At 33.8% G+C, this 15,606-nt stretch overlaps 2 protein-coding genes across 5 annotated transcripts; both read right to left on the bottom strand.

The window, feature by feature from the left end:
- Nucleotides 1–111: 111 nt before the first annotated feature.
- On the bottom strand, nt 112–4,157 carry LOC140880367 (brassinosteroid LRR receptor kinase-like). The gene has a single exon (XM_073284735.1). It carries the CDS (start codon nt 4,010–4,012, stop codon nt 365–367), a length of 3,648 nt encoding a protein of 1,215 aa, XP_073140836.1. The 5' UTR covers nt 4,013–4,157; the 3' UTR covers nt 112–364.
- Nucleotides 4,158–6,951: 2,794 nt separating this feature from the next.
- LOC140880612 (UDP-rhamnose/UDP-galactose transporter 6-like) lies at nt 6,952–10,119 on the bottom strand. Of its 4 annotated transcripts, XM_073285201.1 has the most exons (7): nt 9,919–10,119; nt 9,425–9,477; nt 8,929–9,156; nt 8,421–8,605; nt 8,134–8,334; nt 7,550–7,711; nt 6,952–7,453 (listed from the first exon to the last, which is right to left on the bottom strand). In XM_073285201.1, the coding sequence occupies exons 3-7, from the start codon at nt 9,083–9,085 to the stop codon at nt 7,127–7,129; spliced, it is 1,032 nt and encodes a 343-aa protein (XP_073141302.1). In that variant the 5' UTR covers nt 9,086–9,156; nt 9,425–9,477; nt 9,919–10,119; the 3' UTR covers nt 6,952–7,126. The 4 variants fall into 4 exon arrangements, with proteins under 4 accessions (XP_073141302.1, XP_073141301.1, XP_073141300.1 ...); XM_073285200.1 differs by lacking the exon at nt 9,425–9,477 and having other exon boundaries at nt 8,929–9,170; XM_073285199.1 differs by lacking the exon at nt 9,425–9,477.
- Between the last annotated feature and the right edge of the window lie 5,487 nt (nt 10,120–15,606).

The raw sequence follows: 15,606 nt of genomic DNA, 5'->3' as shown, positions 1-15,606 counted from the left end.
GAGTTTATATAAATATAAATATATTTATATAAAAGAAAAATCGTCCACTTGGTCACTGTCATAGTGAGGTCACAGAATCTAAGAGCCCTTTTTCTCATATTTTTGCTGAGTTTCTAAAAAAAATCCATGAAAACTAAGAGGAAGCACCATTTCAGATTCAAACTGTACGTATATGTACAAAAAAGTGTTACAAAAGTTAAATATCCTTTTTAGGTATATATAACTAATAACAAGATTTTATCTTTTCAAGAAACTACTACTATTACTATTTGCAAATGCAAGAATTTTTCCAAGTACAAATCCAAGTGCATCACATACTTCTTGACCTTTATCAAAGAATCCTCTAGCTAACTTTGCTCCGGTTTCACGATGGCTTACTCGATACATTCCCTTCTCGTATGCTCATTTCTACACCTTCAACTGCAGTAAAACTACCATCACCTACTGCAACTACGGAAGATGAATCCATTGCGGATCCAGCCTGAATTTCCTTGAACATAGCCATAACTTGGATCATTGTGGGACGTTTCCAGGGCCGATCCTCTAAGCATGAGCACGCCACTTTTAAGTATTGCAAAAGCTCCATTTCTAAACTCGGATCTTCTTTCAACAACTTGGGATCAAGAACATCACGTACTTTCACTTTAGCTTGCTGCTTCATCCATCCCACGAGATTGTTGTCCCCAAAGTCGACAGACTCTGTCGGCTGCCTACCGGTAAGCAGCTCGAGTAGAACCACACCGTAGCTATAGACGTCCCCTTTGGTCGAGCATCTAAAGCTTTGGTAGTACTCGGGAGGTACATAACCTGGCGTTCCAGCCAATGTGCTGACACTCAAGTGAGTGTCCATTACATTTACGTGCCTTGCCATTCCGAAATCCGAGACCCTGGCCTCAAAATTCTCATCGACTAAAACATTGCTTGATTTCATATCTCTATGAATGATGTGTGGAATGCAGTTGTGATGGAGGAAAGCCAATCCTCTAGCTGATCCAATGATGAGTTTTCGCCTTCCAGCCCAATTTAGCTTGATCCCAATCTTTTTCCGGTCGTGTAACACGTCCTCCAGGCTCCCGTATTTCATGTACTCGTAGACCAAGAGGCGTTCTTCTCCAACCTTGCAGTAGCCTAAAAGGGAAACAAGGTTCCTGTGCTTGACCTTCCCGATTGTTTCCATTTCGGCAGTGAATTCCCGATCACCTTGGCCGCTGATATGTATCAGTTTCTTGATAGCCACGACAGTTCCATCCTTCAGCTGGGCTCGGTAAACATCCCCGAATCCACCGGAGCCTACCAGGCAGTCGTCATGGAAGCCGTTTGTGGCTTCAAGAAGATCCGCCAAAGTGAGATTCTTGAGAGGCTTTTCGAAGGTTGAGAGGGTGATGCTTAATGCATCACGAGCACTGATTTTCCATATGCTGTTGGCTGTGACCGAGTTCGAGTGATTCTCCACGTAGGCCTCGATTGCTGCCTCCTTCCTCTTCCTTGTCCTCTTCTTTGATTCTATAGCAACAAGTGTCAATCCGAGAATGCAGAAGAGGGAAAACAACAATCCTATTGCAACACTTCCCGCAATGGATGCACGTTTATGGCGAGAGTTTTCATGCTGGCCATTTCCTAAACCAAAACCAGCCGAACAACGGGGAAGAGGGTATCCACAGAGTCCTGAATTATTCGCAAACCGGGAATCAGGAAATGTATCGAATGGTGCTGATTCAGGAATCGATCCTGATAGATTGTTATTTGACAGATCGATTTCCCCCAACGGGAGGCTTGTCAATGACTGTGGAATGGAACCGTTGAGCCTATTGTAGGAAAAGTCCAGGATAGCACAAGTCTTTAAGCCGGAGAGCTCCGGAGGAATCGGACCAGAAAGATCATTGTGTCCCAGGTTGAGTATAAACAGGTAGTACATGGAACCCAGCTCTTTCGGAATATTTCCCTCCAGATTATTGTAAGAAAGGTCAAGAAATATCATCGAGCCATTGTGATTGAAATTTGGCTGAAGGGTGCCACTGTAAACTCTGTTGAAACTGCAGGGATGCCTCGTCGAAATCCTGCTCAATTGTTCCTGCCTAATGCCTCCAAACTCGAGTAAATTCCCAGCTCCATGGCATTGTTTGCTCCCATCATTCTTGATATACACAAACTGCTTCCCTGTGAGCCCTGCAGCAATTTTACCAGATTGCTTGGCCAACTCTGGAGGGATCATCCCGTTCAATAAATTAGTGTTGAGGTCCAACCAAATCAAGCTGCGACAATCCCCTAACTCAGCTGGAATATTTCCACTTAGCGAATTGTTTCCAAGTTTCAGAATCGCTAGATTGCCTAGAAGCCCCAAAGAAGCTGGTATTTCCCCGCTCAATTGATTGTTAGACAACGAAATCCAATTCAACCTGGTACAGTTGCTAAGACTGTCTGGTATGGATCCAGACAAGTCATTGAAATCAAGAATCAAGTTCTCTAAACTCCGCAAGTACATGAAATCTTCTGGGATTTCACCATTGAGTTGATTCAACCACAAGATCACGTCCTTGAGATTCGGCAACGTCCCCAAGCTCGGTGGGATGGTTCCATTTAAATAGTTTAAACTAAGATCAAGAGAAACCAACTGTGAGCAGTTAGTTAAACTCTGAGGTATCGAACCAGTGAGCATATTATTCTGCAAATACAACCATTTCAAACTGGTCCTAGGATCTTGGCAAAGACCAGAAGGAATCAAACCAGAGATTATATTTGAACTCACATCTAAAGTCTCCAAATTCACCATCTTCGAAAAAGAATCGGGCAGAGGCCCCGAAAAGTAATTGAAAGACATCCTCAAAGTCCTCAAATTGCTCAGCTCCAAGAGCGTGTCAATGGGCAACTCACCAGATAAATCATTCCCGGAGATATCAAGAAGCTCCAAGGTGGCAGAGCAGGCACCAAGGCTTTCAGGTAGATTACCTGTAAAATTATTAAAGGACAGATCCAACTCCACGAGGGTTGTGCATAAATCGGATAAACCTGGAGGAAAAGCACCCAGGAAATCATTTTCTCGGAGATACAGAAACTGTATGCTCCCACTAGGCAGCTCTGGAACCGAGCCTGCGAATTGGTTATTGCTGAGGTTAAGAAAACTCAGCTTCCCACATTTTAAAAGCGAATTCTCAACAACACCATGGAATTTATTGGAAGACAAGTCAAGGTGTTGCAAGTTGGAGCAGTCACTGAATGAGGGGAAATAGGAGGACAAATTGTTGGTGGAAAGATCCAAATAAACCAAATTCTTGGAGTTCAACACAGGTAAATCTCCTGCCAATTTGTTACCCTTCAAAGACAGGCGCTGCAGCTCAGAAAAACCACTCGATAAAAGCCAAGGAACCACATTTTGCCCAGAAATATTATTGTAAGAAACATCAAGAGCTTGCAACGAGGAAAGCCCCGTAAAGGGAGTGCCTTTTTGAGCAACATCCTTCACAAGAGGGGGGTCCAAAGAATTCTTGGAAAGATTAAGAAAAACCAATCCAAGGCAAGACCCAAGAATGGAAATATTAGTTAAACTCCCGGAAATAGAATTCTCAGCTAGATCCAGCGAACTCAAGAAGCTCCCACATGAGAAGCTCGAAACAGAAGAGATTGAACCATAAACACCAGCATTCTTCAGAACAAGAGACTCCAAATTCTGAATACTTAACAAAAAACTCGCAACCGAGGAGAAATCAACACTGAGGTGATAATTAGAAAGGTCTACGGACGAAACCCTCGAATCTTTACAAGAAACGCCACTGAAACTGCAGGGGGAAATGGTTGGCTGCCAGGATTGAAGTTGGGCCGGGTTGAGGAGTGAATTCTTGAAGGAAATTAGCTGGTGAGAGTCCCTGAAGAGGTCATTCGAAGCTGAAAAAACCAGTGCAGAAGGGAGAAAGATTGAGAAAAAGAAGACACTCATCAAGATTTGCTGCTGCAGACTGTGGTGATGACATAAGAAGAAGAAAAAATTGGCGCTGATGAGGTTTCTGTGGTCTTCCATGTTCAAAATTTAACGTAGTTTGTAGAAATTATGTTGTTGGCTTTTGCTTCCATTTCAGAGAGCAGATATTGAACACACACACAAAGCAGAGAGAGGAGGAGGAATCGATCCAAAACTAAAATGGGACTGGCAAGTGAAGAGATGGAGTAAATTAATTATAAATAATAATTAAAAATAATTACTTGTATAATTTATATATACATATACATATACGTGTGTGTACACAGATACACATATAAATTTATACTATACTATAATACAAATATAAATATATGTGTGTTCTTGTTGAATTATTTGGGGAAGGAGTTGGCGGCAGGGGGTGTGTTGAATTGGGGGGTGGACACAGCTGTTTTGATCACATGCCATGTGACGCAAATTTCTATCTCTGCGCAAAATATAAAATATCTTACATTTCATTTAAAATGTCAGATTACTCGCACCTATAATCAGATTTCCGTAATGAAATCACAAAAATCATGGAACATGTATGTAATCTAACAATAATATTATGTGTACATTAATCCGTGACATACGAGTCGTCCAAATAAGGGTGTACGTTCTAGTCGAGCGCGAGTCATACTTGCAATTCGATAAAAATTTAAAAGTAAAAAATTTGTAGCTCGACTTGAAATAAATCACTCAAATTTGTCAGTCAAAGAGGGAAACTCTAATTTCATGCTCGGTTACTCAAAACTTGTGTTAATTATTTACTCAAGTTTTTTTTATTTCTAGTTCGATTTATTTACTCAAAACAAATAAATGAATTCATTATTATGAATTTGAAATTGTTCACTTCAAATCCATAAATTCATATACAACGTAAGTTTATTTATTTATTTGAGCTGACATGATCTATTCCAAAATAAATAAATCATCTTTTCCTCTCCACGTTATCCATAATCTAATTAAATTCGACTTTACTATGATCTCATGCTTTTATATTCAAGTTAAATAATTTATTAATTATATAAATTTAGATTTAAAATGAATAAATAATATATTGTTATACAAATCAATATGATAAAAAGGAAGAGTAAAATGTATAAGCAAATGTACTACTAATTAGTGTAGGAAAGAGCTAAAAAGTACGGAGATGCATGGATGGCTCAATCACTATCTACTTTTAATGAATGTCAATATTTCATTGAATAATTAATTGATTGTCTTCACACGATCATGCACATAATTTAATGCCAATAAGATTTTTCTTTATTTTACCATTACTATTGAAATCTGGCTCATCTACGTTTTACAATATTAAAGTTCCAAATTCTCAATTTATTGTCGTCTTTAACGTGCATATATAGAGTAGGGTAGTTGAGTAATGATTTTTAAGCAATGCATAAATACTAACCAATCTAAAACTCATTATGTGCATTAATTTATTTATTATCGAGTAATGTTTTTTTTATTAAAAAAATAAATAAAAGTATGCACAAGTACACAGTACACACCACCATGATACAACTCTCCTAAAAAATAAATGATACAAATGTATTTCTCATGAACTTTATATTTTTAGTTAAAATTAGTATAATGAAATATAAAATTTCATTGCGCAATTAATGGAAAGAGATTTTCAACAAAATAATGTAGTATTTTTTTTATAAATAATGGAAAACATATTAAATTTCAACTCGTATGATTCGAGGATTAAATAATGAATAGAATGATATCTTGAATAGAAAAAACAAATCTTATCTTGCCATTATTACGTTTTCTCTATAATATAGAAAATTAAGCCATCTCTGATGTATGTATCGCGTGGTACACAAACGAATTTCCACTTTCTGATTTTTTGGGAAAATCAAATGATTGAGAAAGTCAAAGATTAATTGGTAATAATAATCTAAAAAACATTATTAAAACAATTTGGTACCAAAATGCGATCGCGGCCCATGGGCAAATAATGCTAAAAAATTACCCAAACCATAATGTCGTCGCTCAAATAAAGCCGAACATCTCAAGAAAAAGCCCTTTTGGGTTTTTTTTTTTTTAAAAAAAAAAAAAAAAAGTTGCGTATTTCTTGTACTAACTAAATTTTATTTTTTTTTTGGCGTGGGAACCCGCTGCCGCTACCTTTCAGTGCGCTTTGAGTAAACTCTCGGATTAACGTAATAGCCTACAAACTAATTTGGATGAATAAGTGAGGTTTTTCCCCGTTCATCTTGTGGGTTTTTCAACAATGGGATAATGTATATCAAACCTGAACTTTGACGTCATGAGCTATATGATGTGTTTGCAATCACTAAAAAAAATGATTGTTAGATTTTGATTTAAAAAAATCAATTTTGTGTGTTTTTTATATCTAGCTCATGTGTTAGTTTATGTTTTAATTTAATTGAAATCCAAAATCTAGTCATATGGTAATTATAATTCTCCAAAAGAGGTTCTAATAAAAATGTTAGTTATAAAATAACTATAATCACTTATTTACCAAACACTAGCCAACTTTGATTTTTAGCTTTTCACTTTTGTTTTCAAACACTACCAACTTTTGATTTCTACTCACTTTTTTACAATCTATAAATTTAATCACTTTTACAAAAATATAATCTATTACAACGTAGATAAGCATATAAAGTGAGTGTTTTGAAAGCATTAAAATGTGGCCTTCTGAACTTAGCACTGAATATTTTACAACTAAAGCGTAAATAGCAGGAGTCTGTGTGTATACATACTGAATTTCTGTATGTTTTACTTCTTCTGCTTAGCTAGCTTAGATAGTATTTTGTACTACAAATTATAATCTTATAGAACCGCTTTTGCATGTGATTGATAAAAAGGATATATAGGTTTCCAGGACCTCCGATGTTGTGTTCTTAAAAAACTTTAATCGAAACTTTTAGAATATCACCGACACCATAGTTTCAAGATCATGGCCGCTGGAAAGTTTTATGAGGCCCTTGAAGAAGGGAAAGTTTTACCTGCCAAATGGCTGAAATGATCTATGCAACTATATTGATAGGCAAATTCTCGGGGTACTTGCAACTGTTTATGGTCTTATGAAACACTAATATTGTGGTGCTGTAAGTAAAATTACTCAATACTTCTGTATTAGGAGATTTTACCCGACAGCTACAGAACCTCCCGGCATTGTTTTTGGGTTTGTTACTAGATCTTCTCTTCAACCTCGCTAGATTTTACGAGCCCGATTTCTTCTTCGGATGTATCAACAGCCGGAGATTGGTTCCGTTCTTTGCCTCCAGGTTGAGACGAAGCACGACCATACCAAATCATTCCCACGACAGCAACCATCATCCCCACAACCACATGTAGATTAAGTCCCTCTTTTCCAAAGAAAATGAATCCTAAGATCAGTACAAGAATGGTCTTCATATGGCCCAAAACTTGAAATGTCACAGCAGTGAATCTTCCAATGCAGATGAATTGGCTCAGATTGGTTCCTATTGCTATGGCACAGGACAATGTTATAAACATCTGCAAAGATGCAAAGACTTGGTGAGAAAACCACACGCAATATATAGGCATTTTTGTCAGCATAATCGGCAATCATATTGTCCTTATAATAGTTACCGTTGATGTTAAGGTATAGTGATAGGCATCGATCCTTAGGTTTGTCAACCAGTAATCCATCAAGGGCCCTACTAAAAGCAATGAAGCTGCCTGAGGTGGAGCAGTATGCCCTAATAAATCGAAAGAACCAATTTCATGCTTCCTTTGTAGAAAATGGACATACTGCAGATGTATGAAAAAAAATGAAAGAACCGAATCAAGCACTGAATCAGTAAGACTAAAAGTCAATTCAACAGTTCAGCATTATATCCTGTGATTAGCTATCGAAGACAGCGGAAAATTCACGCTTAAAGGCCGTGCTTAACATAGACAAGCCAGTAATACACAGATATTTACTAATCACTCCCAAACCATCCATCCAATTTACACATAAGCAGTTGGACTGAAACGAAGATAGACACCCACACTGAAATATAAGAGTTATATCTTCCCAGTCAAAATTTTCCTCCTTGGACCAACCATGTTTATACCCAACCACCTGAACTCAACTGCAATTTAAGTCACAGATCACCCCAATAGCGGTAAGCTACAAGGTTCCTTGATCAATATCATTTGATGGAGTCATAGATGGAGAGAAGACTTACATACTGCTGCAATGAAGTGCTCCAAACAGCAATGAATGCAGCAATAAACCCCTTGGCATTCACACTAACATCAGTAACAGTGCATATGGAAACACCCAATAGAACGACTAAAATGCTTAGCTTGGTGTCCCTTGAATACCGCACATTGTCCAACACAACTTCCAGAAAACATGACACAGGGATCATGCTGAGTTTTGCAATCTGGCAAATCAAGAATTGGAGCAGAACATTTTGTAGTCATGAACAATTGCACAGGCAGTAAAATATGAATGAACTGCAGCACTAACCTGATAGAATCCGACTGAATTCCACATCAAACTCACATTCATTCCAACAATAGAGAAATTTGCACATAAAACAAATTTCAGAAGATCAGACACCGGAAGAGAAGAACTCCCAATATAGCCAAGCCTCTTAAGTAAAAGAGTCATCAAGGTAGTCGCAGCAAAATGTAGGCCAGTTAAAGTTGTAGCTGAAAAAAAAAATCAAACAAAGAAACTATATCAATCCATTATGTTTTAGTGGTGGGCTGCAAGTTTCAGCATAAGGTTCCAGCGAAATTTGAAGTCTTTGCTAAGTGTCCTTTTACATTAGTTCAGATGCATGCCACATGCATAATTATCATATCTAACAGCTTTTTTTTTCCAAAAAAAGAAAAAACAACTTTTAAATCTCCGTGCCAAACGCCATGTGAAATGTAAGATGTAATGGATGGGTAAGGGATAGACTAATCAACGAAGTAATAACATAGTTGGCCATTGAGGATCCATCCATGGATAGGCACTACCATCATACCAAAAGTAAAACCATATGTAGCCATCAAAGCTTTATTGACCATTATAATTCCAACAGAAGTAACTATGTTGAACATCCATGCAGCTCCATCGAGAGCCACTTTGCGGTCATCCTTGCTTCCAGAAGACATTCTCTTCAATTGCTTCAAAATGTCCATATTATTCTAAATATGTCAGCTCCAGTGAAGGAAATACTTCTTGCTCATACCTAAATTTTACATACACATCCCTGCAAAACAAAGCCTATAGGTGTTGATTTAAAGAACTAATAATAACAGAAGGTCAAGTATACTAAGAAAATGAGTAGAAGTTGAATATAAAGTGTGAAACACAATTGAGTATTGACCAGCAAATATGCGAAGTGTAAGGTAAAATACATCTTGATTTTTTAAAAAAGGATACAAAGTTAAAATCATATCGAGCTATGATTCCACTTTGTCACATTCAAACTCGACAATCGTGAGCAGTATTAGTTCAATTGCCATACGGACACTTACTCTTCGGGCACTGAGGATTATAATCAAGAAAACCAATCTGATTCAATCAAAACCTTTTTGTAAAAAAACATCCGTTATTCAACGGGAACCATTCAATTAGTAGACACATATTTTCACATGATTCAAGCACGTCACCAAATTCAACTCTAGATTCAGGTACAACCATTACTATCAAGAAATCTCCTCACGAGTTCATTCCAATGATCACCGCTTGAACTAAACAGAACAATTTTCTCAAACAAGCAACTCAAACATCGCCGCATTTGAAAATCATAAACAAATATCACAAAAGGAGAATCAAATAATAAATAACAACAAAATAATCAAGCAGCGGCTCCATCGCACACATAATCAAAATCAATCAAACAGCTAAATCAAACAGCAAATCAGCCAAACCAGAATCGATTCTAAAATTCAGCAAAAATAATGATAATAAAAGAAGAACCGAAAATCCTCGAATGCAAAAGAAACAGCAAATTCAGAACTGTAATAACCTGATCCACAGCTCTGCCGCAAGTGTTCTGCTCTATTCTCCGCACCGCGCAATTGAGTGCAAGAGGAGACTGAATTGAGAGGAAAGAGAGATTAACTACTTTGTTGCAACTGCAAGCCTCGGAATTTAACAGGCGGATTGTGTGTTGTTCGAGGACAAATCTGGACGAATGTGACCTTTGAGTGTTGCACAAAACAAAAACAAAAACAACTGTTGAATATATATATATCTTCAATGAAACGCGCTGGTTTCCAGTTTCCGTTTTTGAAAACGTGTTGCCATTTGGAACAAAGTGTACCTTGTTTGATGCAAGGGCGACTCGCCATCTTTTATATTATTACCTATGGCTTGTGCATATGCCAAATTCAAAAACAAAAAATAAACAATCGTATAATACAACTCATACATTATTTTTTTTAATAATTTTTTTTTGTTTTTTTATGTAATAATATTTTTTATAAAATCTATGCAAAATTCATATTAATGTCAACTATAATGGGGAAGTTATATAAAGCTAGTAGGAAGAAAAATGAAACTACAATTAGCCATTTACCTAATTTTTCTATTTAATGAGGGCTAATTTTGAAAGTTGACTGCATCCAAAATAATTTCTTTTATATATGTAGGATTATAAGTGACTCTAATATTTTTTTAAATTTGTTTATGGGTGGGTATTGTTTATAAATGAGATTAGTAGAAGTAATAGTATTTTAAATGTTTGTCATCTTACGGTTAATCTTGGTGACGGAATATTGTTGGTATGTTAATTGTGTCTCATATCGATTGGATAAATAATTTGAGAGCTTAATATATAGACAAAGACAAACATTCTCACTTGAGCTAGCTTTTGGGTTTGAGTTAGGTTCAAGTCTCATTTCTAAATATGACATCAGGGTATGCTGTATATGTTGGACTGCCCATAACTGGACCACCCGTTCAATAGTTGGAGCCCTCATTAATGTCTCCACGCTTCAATCGTTTCATGTTAATTGTACCTCACATCAATTGATAGGTCTCATTTCTTAACAAATATTATTAATCAATATGAAGCAATAATCTCTTGATGTGTCATCTATTAAAATCCTTAGTTATCTTTTTTATTAATGTATATTAAGAGCTAACTAATGGTATTAACTAATAATATTAGAAATAAATTGAAGTTACTTTCGTGTGCCCACTCATTGTTTATGATCATGATTTTATTACAAATAATTAGTTTAAAAACATGTTTTATAAATTCTAGCTTGCTATATGAATGCAAATTGATCTTGTAGCTCAAAATTCTTTATTTTTTAAAATTAAGAAATAGAAAATGGTACAAATTGAATTTGAGAAATTAAATAAAGATTATTGAATACAATCTCTAGATAATCCCTTGATTTTCCTCTTCAATGACAATTTCTTGTTGAATTTGAATTTCTTGAGTATTTGATATTCTTTGAAGACGATTTGATTTCTTGAGATTTGATTTGATGTCTTGATAAAGTTAATTCGATTGGTTAACACCTTGATATCGAATTAAACTTCAAAATTTTTGAAGAACGCGATGAACTTCTTGAATCGCGCCTTGAGATTTGTTATCTTGAATTTGATAAAGAACACGATCTTCTTGAATTTGATTTGTTTGATGAAGAACACGAACTTCTTGAATTTGATGAATAACACGATCTTCTTGAATTTGATTTGTTTGATGAAGAACACGGACTTCTTGAATTTGATGAAGAACACGATCTTCTTGAATTTGATTTGTTTGATGAAGAACACGAACTTCTTGAATTTGATGAAGAACACGATCTTATTGAATTTGATTTTGTTTGATGAAGAATGCGAGCTTCTTGAATTTGATTTGTTTAATGAAGAACACGAACTTCTTGAATTTGATGAAGAACACGATCTTCTTGAATTTGATTTGTTTGATGAAGAACACGAACTTCTTGAATTTGATGAAGAACACGATCTTCTTGAATTTGATTTGTTTGAAGAATAACGCCTTGATCTTCTCGAATTTGATGGACTTGAAGAAGAACGCCTTGAACTTCTCTTGATTTCTTTGAATTTCTTGAATTTGACTTGAGAGAAATGTCTTGAATTCTTTTATTCCTCTGCTTCTTTGTCTTCTGTGTTGTGTTTTCGTCTTGGTCATCTGCCCCTATTTATAGCTGAAGGATGCAGATTCTTACCATTTCGATTTGATGAGGTGCCGCAATTTGATTGGCTCCTCTGATTTATTTGGTGATTATCTTCCATTAATCACAAGATTTGATTTTAAATACTAAAAATATTAGTATTTTCTTCTATTTGATGCAAGATTTGATCTTAAATACTAAAAATATCAGTATTATCTTCCAATTTGTGCAAGATGCAATCTTGATTTAAAAATCTTGATTTGATCACAAAATATATTAAAATATCAATTAATTAACTATTTATTTTTTAGGAATTTAATCTTTCCAAAAATTGCTAATTATTTTATTGATATTTAATTATTTTGTACTTGCCATATTTGAAGGTTGACAAATCTAATTGTCTACAGATCTTATTACAAATTATTATACAACTTTATAACAAAAAGATACAACTTTAAAAGATATAATTTTTTACACACGCATTATGGATTATGCCTACTTCTTCTTCTTATTTTTTTTATGTTTATACTAGTTTTATTACTTTAAAATTTAAATTGTTGCCAGTTAAATTAATTAGTAAAACAAGGTTTTCTTTCTTTTCTTTTCAAATAACAAAAAAAATCATTCTATTAAGCTCCATTCTTTAAAGTTGTGCTTCGATAAAAATGATTCGATATTTTGATTTGAAGAGATGGATGGAGTAGAAAATTTGAATGTTTAGATTAAAATGATTTCCATTCTGAGTATCTGAGGTGAATATCAAATACGCTTGCTAATTTAAATGAATTGAATGATAATTGTAATGGATTTGAAATGACGTCCTTGAAAAAAAAAACATTCATTCTAAATCAAATCGTGAAAATTAGCAATATGGTCTTGTATGTTGGTCTGTTTTTGGTTTTGGTCCTGTATATTGTCATGTTTTGAAAAAAATACAACTACTTGAATATGTTTTTTGTTTTGATCCTGTATATTGTCATGTTTTGAAAAAAGTGAAATAAATTGGATATTTTTTTTGGTTTTGATCATGTATGTTTAATGTTTTGGAAAAGATACAATAAATTTGATATGTTTTTGGATTTCATCCTATGTTACCATAACTTTCGAGAGCTGTCGGATTTTGCTTAGTTGACATAAGATTTCGCCAATTTGGCACCTATTAATTTTAATGTGGTATAATTTGGGTTCAATATGAGCAAAATTAATTATAAATAAATTAATATATATATATATATAATACGTGAATTATTTACCTCAAACAAAATTTCACACAAACAAAAATCTAATTAAAGGGTCGGCCCCCTTTATCTCAATAAAAGGGATTTAAATGGCTAAATTTTCTATCACATGACTTGCATATGGATACACTGCCGCTATTTACCTCGAAGGTAATTTTATTAAAAAAAAACTTAACCAAAATTGATTGGATTTTATTATTTAAGAGGGGTAGAATACGATTTGGACTCGGCCACTTCAATTAGGTTTTTGTTTATGTGAAGGTTTTTTTGAGATAAATGATTCACGTATTTTTAATATATATTTTAGGTTTTTTTTTTGTTTTTTTAGTTAATTCTGTTTATGTGGAATCTAATTTAAGCCACATAATAATCAATAAGTGTCATGTAAACAAAATATTATGTTAACTAAGCAAAACATGATATCTCTCTCGAGTCATGACAACATACAAGACCAAAAAAAAAAATCAAATTATTGAACATTTTTCAAAACATGACAACATATAGGACCAAAACAAAAAAAATATCAAAGTTATTGTACATTTTCCAAAACATGACAACATATAGGACCAAAACAAAAAAAATATTCAAATTATTGTATCTTTTCCAAAACATGAAAATATACAGGACCAAAACAAAAAACAGACCAACATACAAGACCAAAATGCTAATTTTTCCAAATCATATAATTTAACCACAATAAGTGTTTTTATTCTAAAAGCAGAAACAACTTTCTATTTGGATTAATAGTAAAAGGAACGAGTTTCTTCGTCTTTTAAACAAAAGTCTAAAATGGAAACCCAGGAGATTTTCCAAAAAAACCTAGAAGAATAATTTATCGCTTGTGGAAAAATATTTGTTAACCCTTATTGGAAAAAATAAATAATTTCTCCAAAAACATTTATCCGACACATATATAATGCATATGTTAAAATAATTATAATTAAAATTTAAAATGTTTTATTAATATTTATTTATTTTTAGAGGAAACAAATATTTCATAAAATAGCATATAACGAAATATTAGTATATTATTTATAACATAAAATGTTCTGCGTGTATAATTGATTCTCGTTAGATTGTGATTTGTAGGCATAAATCATAATTAATTATATTTCCTAGAAAAGTAAACATTTTCATATATATATCAGGGCACGTGAATGAGTAGTATCTGCGTGTGTGTGACTTGTTCTAACCAAAAGAGTTAAATTATGGGTCGGAATTTATGATTTGCTAGGAGTGTAGCATGTGCATTCATAGCACTTCTCATAATATATATTGATGATGATAAATATATAACGATAATTATATTATATTGGAGGAAATTTGGGATTCACTATGCACATTATTCAATATGAATTATGAGGAATAAATGATATATTCGTCGATAAAATATGAAAATATGTGATATATATTTGATTACTTATCTTTGTTTCTCAATAAATTTATGGTTTTTGTTTACACACTAAACGTGTATGTTTTGCTATTTTTTTGTTTTGAAGTTAAAACGTGTATGTTTTGCTATTAGTGGTGTAAAAAATTACTAGATAAAATGTATGATGGCCCATTTGGCATGTGCAATGGTCATATATCAATTTTATTTATTTTTTAAGCTGGGTGATTTTTTTTTATTTTATTAACAACAATTAGAAAAAGAAAGAAAAAAAATCGGGTGTGCCAGGATGCAGAGACGTAGACCGGAGAACGAATTAGAGTTGGTTCTCTTGTCTATTTGTGTGCTTGCAACTTGCAAGTTGGATCACATGTGCATGTTTTTGCACGTGTAGAGTCTCTTATATTAGGGGAAAAAACAAAAGGAAAATTGCGAAAAAAATATATTTCCATCGTATATATTCTCATATTTTAAGAAGTTTCAATGCTAAAAATAATTAAAAAAAATAAAATTCACGTTTATTATTTTAATCCAAAATCCCATTTAAATAATTTTCTTATCAAGACCAGTTCCCTCAAGTATATCACAATTTTACACAAAACAAATTAAAAACATTATTTTAAAGGAACTTAACTTTTGGTAAAAAAATAATTTTTTGAAAATGTTTTGGATAAAAAACGGTAAAGTTTAACTTGATTATAAAAGTGTTGAATATTCGTTTAAAAAATCACATAATTAAATTAATTGGTAATTTAATTGGATTGAAATAGAGGAAATTGATACGATCGTGTTACATTTTTTAAAGATGAAATAAATAAATATTTTCTTGATATAACTACAGTACTAGTATTCAATGTATGTGTTTGGTTGAGATTTTTTTTTTCGTGCGGGCGTGCCATATACGAATCGTGCCAAAAGTGAAAAGAAAAGAAAAA

The sequence above is a fragment of the Henckelia pumila genome, chromosome 2, assembly GCF_033568475.1.
Source record: "Henckelia pumila isolate YLH828 chromosome 2, ASM3356847v2, whole genome shotgun sequence".
NCBI classification, from domain to species: domain Eukaryota; kingdom Viridiplantae; phylum Streptophyta; class Magnoliopsida; order Lamiales; family Gesneriaceae; genus Henckelia; species Henckelia pumila.
This window is presented reverse-complemented; position numbering and strand designations above follow the sequence as displayed.

What these genes read in the sequence shown, in the direction of transcription:
- LOC140880367 (XM_073284735.1), bottom strand. Translation starts at nt 4,012, where the DNA reads ATGGAAGACCACAGAAACCTCATCAGCGCCAATTTTTTCTTCTTCTTA.
- LOC140880612 (XM_073285201.1), bottom strand. Translation starts at nt 9,085, where the DNA reads ATGGACATTTTGAAGCAATTGAAGAGAATGTCTTCTGGAAGCAAGGAT. An exon ending in ATTCAGTCGGATTCTATCAG is followed by an intron (nt 8,335 to 8,420) that starts GTTAGTGCTGCA and finishes TTGATTTGCCAG; the next exon opens with ATTGCAAAACTCAGCATGAT. An exon ending in GCACTTCATTGCAGCAGTAT is followed by an intron (nt 7,712 to 8,133) that starts GTAAGTCTTCTC and finishes ATACATCTGCAG; the next exon opens with TATGTCCATTTTCTACAAAG.